Source organism: Salvia miltiorrhiza, chromosome 1 (assembly GCF_028751815.1).
Source record: "Salvia miltiorrhiza cultivar Shanhuang (shh) chromosome 1, IMPLAD_Smil_shh, whole genome shotgun sequence".
Classification (NCBI taxonomy): Eukaryota; Viridiplantae; Streptophyta; class Magnoliopsida; order Lamiales; family Lamiaceae; genus Salvia; species Salvia miltiorrhiza.
In genome coordinates, this window is record NC_080387.1 from 38,840,737 (window position 1) to 38,850,618 (window position 9,882).

General features: G+C 34.9%; 1 protein-coding gene across 3 annotated transcripts; it reads right to left on the reverse strand.

The window, feature by feature from the left end:
• Nucleotides 1-4,393: 4,393 nt before the first annotated feature.
• Nucleotides 4,394-8,511, reverse strand: LOC131014638 (beta-1,3-galactosyltransferase 7-like). 3 transcript variants are annotated; one of them, XM_057942683.1, is made up of 12 exons: nt 8,358-8,499; nt 8,191-8,326; nt 7,984-8,083; nt 7,712-7,773; nt 7,428-7,630; nt 7,282-7,345; nt 6,697-6,769; nt 6,498-6,618; nt 6,316-6,403; nt 6,107-6,232; nt 5,661-5,770; nt 4,394-5,041 (listed from the first exon to the last, which is right to left on the reverse strand). In XM_057942683.1, exons 2-12 carry the CDS (start codon nt 8,277-8,279, stop codon nt 4,893-4,895), a joined length of 1,185 nt encoding a protein of 394 aa, XP_057798666.1. In that variant the 5' UTR covers nt 8,280-8,326; nt 8,358-8,499; the 3' UTR covers nt 4,394-4,892. The 3 variants fall into 3 exon arrangements, with proteins under 3 accessions (XP_057798666.1, XP_057798659.1, XP_057798674.1); XM_057942676.1 differs by having other exon boundaries at nt 8,191-8,511; XM_057942691.1 differs by having other exon boundaries at nt 7,712-7,770; nt 8,191-8,504.
• Between the last annotated feature and the right edge of the window lie 1,371 nt (nt 8,512-9,882).

Consider the following 9,882-nt stretch of genomic DNA (forward strand, 5'->3'; position numbering starts at 1 on the left):
TAGTAAGGTGATTTTTGGCAGGAAAACATAATTTACTATTTTTTAAAGTGATTGAGCTTTTATATATGTATATAGATATTGTCAAATCATTCAATCTCTCTAGGGACATTGACGATTTCAAATACGTTTTCAACAATTTTAAATTTGAGAAGCTCCTTTTAGAACAGTAAGTCAGTGACTGACATTGTCAGCATAATTTTATATTTCGATTTGAACTTTGAAGTTTTAATATAATATAAATTTAACAATAAGTTATATTGCCTAATATTTTTTAGTATATATAAAGTCTATAATTAATGAGATATATTTAAAATTTTGGGACCTCAAAATTATGTTACAAAATTATCATCAAATTAATTTGAAATTGATTTTAAATTGAACTTTGAATTTTTGACAATAAATATTTTTTAGTATACATAAATATTATAATTAATGGGATATATTAAAAAATTGGGCCCTCAATTTTTTGGGGCCCTGGGCCGTCGCCCATGCCCGCCCACCCTCAGGGCCGGCCCTGGGCGGGAGAAACGGAGGGCACGATCGTGGTTCACGATGGCCATGATCGTGACCACAATCACACCATCGCGTCCACGATCGGGTACACGATCGTGTGTTATTATTGTTTGAAATTTTTGATGTTATATTCGACTAATTTAAGTTTGAACATGTTATATATCTTCTAAACAACATTTTAATACATAGTTAATCAAACCATTTTGTCTTAAAACACATAATTTAAGTGTTTTTGTGAAATGAGTCATGACAACTATATAACATTCCATGAAATGTTATAAGTATTTTTCAAGTAGATATTCATAGATCTCGATGTATATAACTCCAACTCGTTTAATTTTGATTACAAATCAAGCTTGATTGCTAAATTATAATTTTAAACATAATATAATACATTAAACAAGTCAATAATCATATTTAAGTTTAAAATTAAATGATATTAATAACCACACGATGACTCGTGAGAGCCATTGTGTCCACCATCGTGTCCTACCATCGTGGACACGACCGTAGGACACGATCTTGCACGATCGTGTCCTACCGTCGTGTCCACGATGGTAGGACACGATGGTGGACACGACGGAGCGAATGGCGGGCGTGGGCGAGGGCGGGGCACGACGGGGGCGAGGGCACGACCGTGGCCCACGATGGCGCTATCGTGACCACGATGGCTGCCATTGTGTCCACGATGGGAAGCCCCCATCGTGATCACGACAACCACCAACATTTTTTGTGTTTTTCTTTTGTTTCTCAAGACAATAATATACAAAAATCAACATAACAAATAGAATGAACAACATACCAAACTAAAAATAAATAACATGGAATAAGTCTCAAAATAAGTCTCAATATGTTTCAAAGTTGGGTAAAACAAAATATTCTAGATCCTACAAGCCACCTATACTTCTTGATAGGACCTTCAATATCAAGTAAAATCTTCTTCACATCCTTGAATATTTGGGCCCTCAAATAAAGATTAACCCATGGGTCACATAGATCAATGTAGGTCTTTTTCAATCACAATTAACCTACAAAATCAATGTATTAAAAGCAATTAGAAAGAAAATCATGAATTTGAAAGAAATGATACAACAATTGAAAAAAAGGTGGGGGAGGGGAGGGGGGGAAGAGGGCTGTCGTGATCACGATGGGGGCTCCCATCGTGGACACGATGGCAGCCATCGTGGGCCACGATCGTGGCCACGATGGTCGCCCCCGTTGCCCCCATCGTCCCCAAACAACAAATCTCATCGGAAACCGCCGAAATTTTCGAAAAAAAAAAACTTCATTCTCAATAAATTTTCAATAAATCTCAAGAAACTCAAGTTATTTACCAACTAAACATGATTCTCAAAGTATTATAACACACATACATGCATTTAACAATGAATTTAAGCTACAATATTTTAAAAATTTGAAAGGGGCGAAAATTAGGGTTCACCGGAGGAATAGGATGCGTCGCACACTCCTCATCGGAGCTTTTTGCCGACACCGACGCCGACTCCTCATCGTTCCGGTTGCGATCGCCCATCTCGATGTCGTCGTGAGTTGGTGATCGGTCGTGAGATTTCTCCGATCGTGAGTGTGTCGTGAGAGAGAGAGAGACGAAAATTGAATTTGAGGGTGGGGGGAGGGCGATTAACTTGGACGAAAATCTTGATTCCCTTTTTTTTTAATGATATAATATGAGGGTGTTTTAGTCATTTAACTCATTTTGGTATACAAAAGAGTTGTTTTTAAGTTGGGGCTACAAAACATATCTCTTTTAAATTATTGTATTTAAAATCTTGGACCCCTTATTATTATTATTATTATTATTATTATTATTATTATTATTATTATTATTATTATTATTATTATTATTATTATTATTATTATTATTATTATTATACTCTATACGTCTCATTGATAATGGATCATTTTTGTTCGGCACGACTATTAAGAAAAAGAATGATTAAACGATACAAATAATTGAAAGTGATGTAACCCATAATTTTTTGTAAGAGAATGTGGTTTCTTTTTTTTTTGGAACAGACAATTATCAATAGGAAAGATAAAAAAGGAAAGTGGGTCATTATCAATGGAACAGAGAGAGTAAGTTACATCTAACTTCTATAAAAAAAAATGATCTATGAGATAAAAATAATTATAACTTATGACTCATATATAAATTTAGAAAAGTAAATATACGAAGTACTATATACATTTTTTTCTTCTAATGAAACCTTAAAATGTAAATAATTAATTATGTCATAAATAAATTGATGGAGTAAAACTATAATTGAATAATACTCCCCAAATAGAGTATTTAGTATTTTGTATATTATATAGTATTATATCATACTCCCTCCTTTCCATTATTGTTGGTTGTTTTCCTTTTTGGGGTGTCCCATTAATATTGGTTTGTTTTTGTTTTTGTTAATGATGTGGCTCCACACACATTTATACTCTTTTACAGTATAATTTTATTTTTCTAAATACTCGTGCCCAAAAAAATAGGCCAACAATAATGGGACGGAGGAGTTCTTAATTATCAAGACTTATACTCTAAATTTTTATAACTATTTATGTATTTTTCTTATAATCAATCATTAATATATATATTTTCATGTATATTAAAATAAAAATATATACTCCATTCGTCCACGAAAAGAGTCACGTTTGAGGGTGAAAACGAGTTTTAATAAAGTAGTAGTAAGTAGAATAAATGTACAATTTATAGGGGCAATGATAGTACAAAAAAGTTGAATAAAGGTACACTATTAGTTAAAAAAAATGAAATAAAAATACAATTTATAGTCAAATATAGGAGAGAAAGTATGATTTGATAGTTTAAAAAGTAAAATCGAACTATCTTTCGTGGAAAAAATATAATAAAAAAAAAGGTAAGTAAGATTCTTTTTCGTGGACGAATATTGTAAAAGTTAACAATGTATCATTATAATTTTGAAATAAGATACATTAACTTATATTAACTGCGACATAAAAATAATTATAAGCAAGCTAATCTCGAATTTGAGTTCAATAAAAAATGTCGAGCCAAACACAAGCCGAGCTCGATCTCAAGCTCGAGCTTGCTCTAATCAAATTATTATCAAATCGGACTCGAGCTCAATATTAATCTATCGAGCCAGGCTCGAGTCAGTAGGTTTTCAATCTCAACTTGGTTTGTATACAACTCTACATATGAGTTCACAATTCTCACATATAATTATCTACTTATTTGTTATTTAAATTATGTTGAGAAAATGTAATTTATGTATATATAACACTTAATTTTCCCTTTTGGGTTTTCTCTACTAAGGTTTTAACGAGGCTCGGCCCTTAGTCTGCTTGTTGTGCTTTCTAGGATTTTTTTAGGTTTTTCTTTTTTCTCTTTTTCAATAAAGCTATATTTAATTAATGTATATATAACACTTAAATATTAATAAAATATGACTAAATATATTGCAAAAATAATGTCATTTTTCTAAAATAAATTCACAATTTTAATCTTCTTAGTAAAAGATTGAAAATGCTCAAAGAAATTCAAAACGTAAAGTAAATTGCTCAAAAATCAATGTAAGTAGTTCAATTCACTCGAAGCCCATTTCGACCCAGTTGAAGCCCAGCCCAGCAATGACCGAGTTACCAAATGGGGATGGACTGGGCTCAATTTCGTGTGATATGGGCCAGCCCACCCATTCAGTTCTTGGGCCTGGGTTGAGTCGAGTCTCGTGCTTAGTGGGCCATTGGGGCCCAGCCCACTTGACAACGAGATCCTCTGCTACAAATGAGCAGACCGGGTCAAATATCCGAATTCAAATGAGGAGACTCTGATAGGTCAAAGATAAATTTCTCAAAAGAAAAAAAGGAAAAGAAGTAGTGAAAGAGACAGATGGAAGACATGAATAGAGCACCCACAACTGCATTGAACAAAACTATAGCCATACAAGCAAGAAATTCCAACAATGGTGCTTCCACAAACAAAGCAAAGACACCATCACCACCAGTTCAACAATCTCGAATGGTGAAAATGACCGGTACTACCCCTACTAAAACGCGCGTTCTACATCCAAATCAACGACAAGATCACGTTCCTCTCGAGTCTCTAAACAATGTATACATGTATCCGACCTCCCATTACTAAGAAAAATCCGGCTAGGAGAAATGTCGTCTACTCAACTCAGCTCCTCGTCTATTCGTATTCAAAGAAAAATCTTCAGTAAGAATAGAACCTGTTATATACGCGTACAAGTCTTGCAGCATGGTGATGGTGTTGATGATTCTTCGCCCGCCTCAGCAGCATTGCTTCGCACCTTGCTACATTCTACATGTATTTCTTTAGTCAGCTTAAGTCCTTTTTCTTTTTTTCTTTTCTTTTTCTTGTGTGAGAGATCCTACAATAAAGCATGCCAAAGGGCCTCTTCTCCTTCACCACATTGTTCGTGTACGAACTTGATCTTTTCTACTGATTTGCAGATTCCGCTGCAGCTCCAATCGAATGAGGCGATGCACACATTGCCTGCCTGTGCCTTCCATTCACAATCTGCAAATTGGCAACACGAAAGATTGAGACTCAAGTTTGAACTACAGAATATAAGTCTTGTGGCATTATTAGTCGAGAAGCTATCTTTCAGGGTTAGCATCTGCAATTACACACGGGATCCTCTATCACACTTTTTGGCGTCCCAATATTAGTTTTTATCGTTTCTTGTAGTTTTGTTTAATTTTACAATGAGGGTTGACTATATCCAATTAATGTATGTAAATTTTTGAAGCTTTATTTTTTTGTACTCCCTCCGTCCCAGCTTTTAGTATCCAACTTTCCTTTTTTGGCCGTCCCATATTTTAGTATCCATTTCTATTTTTGGTAAAAGTAGGTGGGACCCTTACTCCACTTTAATTATTTTAACTCTCACATAAAATGTGGGACCCTTATTCCACTCACAACACATCAATCACTTTATTAAAATTCGTGCCGTTCTCAACTGGATACCAAAAGCCGGGACGGAGGGAGTAATAAATATTAGTTAGGTCCATCATATTATAAAATTTAGATTTTTATAATAAATAATACTATTAAAATAATGAACTGCAAGATGTTGGGACAAAAGATCCGAACTGAATTAAGCTCTGACATAGACGACATGTATAGAAAATTATACCTGGCGGAGTACCACAACACATGTTACGCTCATCAATGTGCTCGACTTCAAGACCAATAAACCAAGAACCAAGCGACACATCTTCGTTGGCATACTTGTGCAGTATGGGCCTACCAATTGCAATTTTCGTTATCTCATGTTATATATATTGCATAGATTGAAAGCAAAATTAAAATTTGATGATACAAGTTACAACTACACATCTTCATATACTTATCGCGGCACCTATAAACCAAATATAGGAAAAATGAAAACTTCAACTTTAGAAGACAAACAAAATATTTAGGTTTATTTAGCTTCATCAATAGCTTTCATGTTCTCACAAAAACAGTTTTGTTTCAAAATATATAGGTTGTCTTTCCAATTTTGCAACATACACTCGTTGATAACTCATATGAAACGATAGAAAGACGAGTTGGGTAAAACCAAAAGCATGAGATTCTTACTGGTTAATCGAGATGTAAGTCGCCAAATCCTTTGAAATGGCATAAATCTGCCCCGTTGCATGCCGGAAATATTTATTTCCTTCTTCTCCGAATTTCCAGTACTCTGGCTCGTGGTACTTAACGGACCTGAAGAGAGAACATATCTAGCTATTAAAATCCAAAATTAAGATACATGAAAAGGTAGCAGTTCGTTGAGTCTTCAAGATTACTTCTGAGAAAGAACGGGTCCGGATTTCATACAACCGATGTAGACTCTGGGTTTTGATCGATGACGAGCAAGAGTTGCAGCGAATGTACCTGTAGGATCAAAAGCTTAATGAGCACAGTTCAATTATGAGATAAAGATTTTGACGAAACTATATGAAGGTGAGGAACGGCAGGCAGCAATTACCCAAATTAACATGAACATCATCGTCCACCTTCACATAAAAATCAGCATCCCACTTCGCAACTGCAGTGGCAAAGAAAATCTTTGTTTTTGCCGACAATTCATGATATCCTTCAACGTGCTCCTGCAATACTTTATGGTGTTGAGAAGGTGTTCAATGAGGGAGAAGAAAAGCCAAGGTATTTGGCAGAAATGTTTTTACCAGCCTCAGAAAGTCCTTATGCTGAGCTTCTTCAGAGTCGAGAGCTCTATCCAATATGCTGTTAGAGGTTGCACTGTATTGATAAAAAACACAGAGCTTCCCCGTTAGTTCATTTCACTTCATGCAGTAACATAGACAGAATCCAACTTTTGGAAATTCCAACATTTGAAAAAACATCCTATTCAGAAAATCAAAATTCAAGATGCTCGAATATTAAAAATTTGACTTCATCCATCTAATCGTGAGAACTATTTGGCAACTACCAACAATACCTCTCGCAACATAATGCCAAATCTGTGACTTTTTTTTTAATGAAGTCGCCAATTCACATCAACATATTCCCTTAAAGAGTACTTAATGTTTTGAATCTCGTGATCTCAGATTATAACCTAGCATGAGTAACTCCAAAATTTATTCCCTCTATAAGGTTAAGGACTAAGGTAAGAATTAAGATGAAGAGGAAATAGCTCGAGCCAATGAAATCAATAGGAAATTCTATAAACATTATATAATGATTTTAAGCAAGCATATATAGAATGAAATTCAATGGCAAAACTTCCAATTTTACGAATGGCAGCAGCATACCTATGTCCAATCATAAACCTCACGACGATCCCCTTCTCCTCCTCCAATCTGCGAAGCTGATCACCTGAAAATACAAACAATCTCAGACCAGTTTCTCATAAGCAATACAAGAATATACTTCCATTCAAACCAAAACTACGCGTTACCTTGAGGCATCCAAGTCTCTCGGACAGAATCACGCCTCTTTCGACTACTGAAAGCCGTGTTTATACCAATCACCATGAATGCCTTCTTCCTGACAGGCTCTTGATTAGCAGTTGGTGTTGGCTCATCACCTTTGCGCCTCTCTTGAGCACTTCTAGATGCAGATAGCTCCATCTGGAGCATCGAAATCGACTTATCTAACCCCCTGAAACAACCTCAAAAATGAGATTTTACCATCATTTATTTAGCTTTGCTAATTACATATTATCAGGGAAAGAAAACTCACTGGATTGCTTCATGTGTTTTATAAACCTCCTTCATTACATCATTGTCCTTATCTTCTGCCTTCTACAGATTATACATATAATTAATTAAATACTAAATAATTGAATGCACAAATTCATCAATTGTTCAAAAGTGCTTTAGAATCTTGAAAAAACTGAGATAATAGCAATCAGATTGAGCAAAGTAAGAAAACTTTAGCTACATCTAACCCTAAAAACGGAATCTCCAAACATAAAATTCCAAAAAAAAATAAATCATGAATATAAATCCAACCTTCTTCTTAGTATTGCAATCCTCGGAGACGATCTGCAGCTCTTGATCCCTTCTTTGCTGAGTTATGAGCTGATTATTCGATTCCAACGAACCCCAAAATCTGCAAATTAAAACCCAGACCAAAGATCAAAACACACGGTATAAATTACAGCTAAATCCCCCAAAGTTTTAAGAGAAAAATCAATCATTCTCGCTACAAACACGTACTTGTTGGTGAAAACCATGCCAATCATGAAGAAACAAATGGAGAAAACGGGAATCCATTTCACTGAAACCTTCGCATTTTTACTCTTCATCGCTTCTTCTCGTCCCCTTCTTCGATTTCTACGCAAATTCACGAAGAAGAAGAAGAAGAAGAAGAAGAAGAAGAAGAGAGAGAACCCAGAATTGGAGCTGAATTCTTTGTCCGAAATCTGGGATAAATAAACTTGGAGATTGTCGGAACGACGTGCGGCGATGGAGCTGGGAGAAAAATGGAGGAGGAATGTCGATGGAAATTCGGGAATAAAACCGCAAGATAATAATAATAATAATAATAATACTCCCTCCGTCCGCCAAAAGTGTACCACTTTGGCTGGGCACGGTATTTAATAAAATTGGTGATAATTTTGATGTAGTGGAGAAAGGGTCCCACCACTTTATGAGATGTGTGGTTGAGATTGAATTTGAGGTGGTTTTTTTGTAAATAAAGAGTGTTTGTAAGGATAAAATATTAAAGTGGATGGTGGGACCATTTCCATAAAAGGAAAGTGGTATACTCTTTGCGGACGCCCGATTTAGTAAAAATGGTATACTTTTGGCGGACGGAGGGAGTAATAATTAGTAGTAGTAGTATAATAGTACTACAATTTTGTATATTCGAATTGTTGTTTTATTTAATTTTTTTATTTGAAAGAAATGTTGACGCCGGTTTAGACTTTGGACTTTGGAAATGAAACTTCGCATGTTTGGCAATAAATTAGGTGGGTGTTCCGATGGCAAGATTAGTCAAATTATTGATTTAAAAAAAATTATTTAATTTCATCTTTATTCATGGGGTAAGTTGACACTCTGTCTCACTTTAAATGTCTCAAAATTATAGGATAATTTAAATTTTATACTCATTTCGTCTCACTTCAAATGTCTCAAAACTATAGAATAGTTTTGAACCTATAGTTTTAAGACATTTAAAGTGAGACCGAGGGAGTAATATGTTATGATATGGTGTTTGGATGGCCTCAGTTCGTGACTAAATTTCGAAACAATGGCACATAGGATTAATTATGGAGCCATGTGAGTCTTGGCTTCCTCCTATAATAAAATTTATTTTTGATAATCTTGGACCTACTTAATCTTGAGTAATATACGATCAATATAATTTTAGTAATCAAACGCACCCTAAGATATCTGATTGCAGATGTTAGCACCAAATGCAAAACTATAGTTCAAGAGATTTAGTTTTCGACTATGGTATTGAATTAATTTTTTTTAAAAATAAGTTATAAGATAAAATAGAAAAAATTAGACAAGGATGCTTAAGCTACACCCTTGATTGGTTAAATTTAATTATCTTATAATTGAAATGTGATGAGCCTAAATTCATGCGATGTATCCTATAATCAAAATATATTGTGTGCAATATCATATGATTTTTTTCTCTCCATAGGCCCTAGCCGCTCTACCTATGATTTTTGGGAAAGCAACGTTCTTTTTCTCGAAAATGTGTCTTCCTCCATGCCAGGAGTGTAGTTTTTTTATCACTGCTATGAGCCATAGACACAGAGGAGATTGTGAAACGCTCATCTGGTGGTAAAGAGGTCCTCATCAAAGTGGAAATCCAAGCGATGCCTACGTATGCAATGTAATGCTCCCAGGTTCCATTTGTAACGTCCTCCATAAGCTTTGTATCGACTTTTAGTG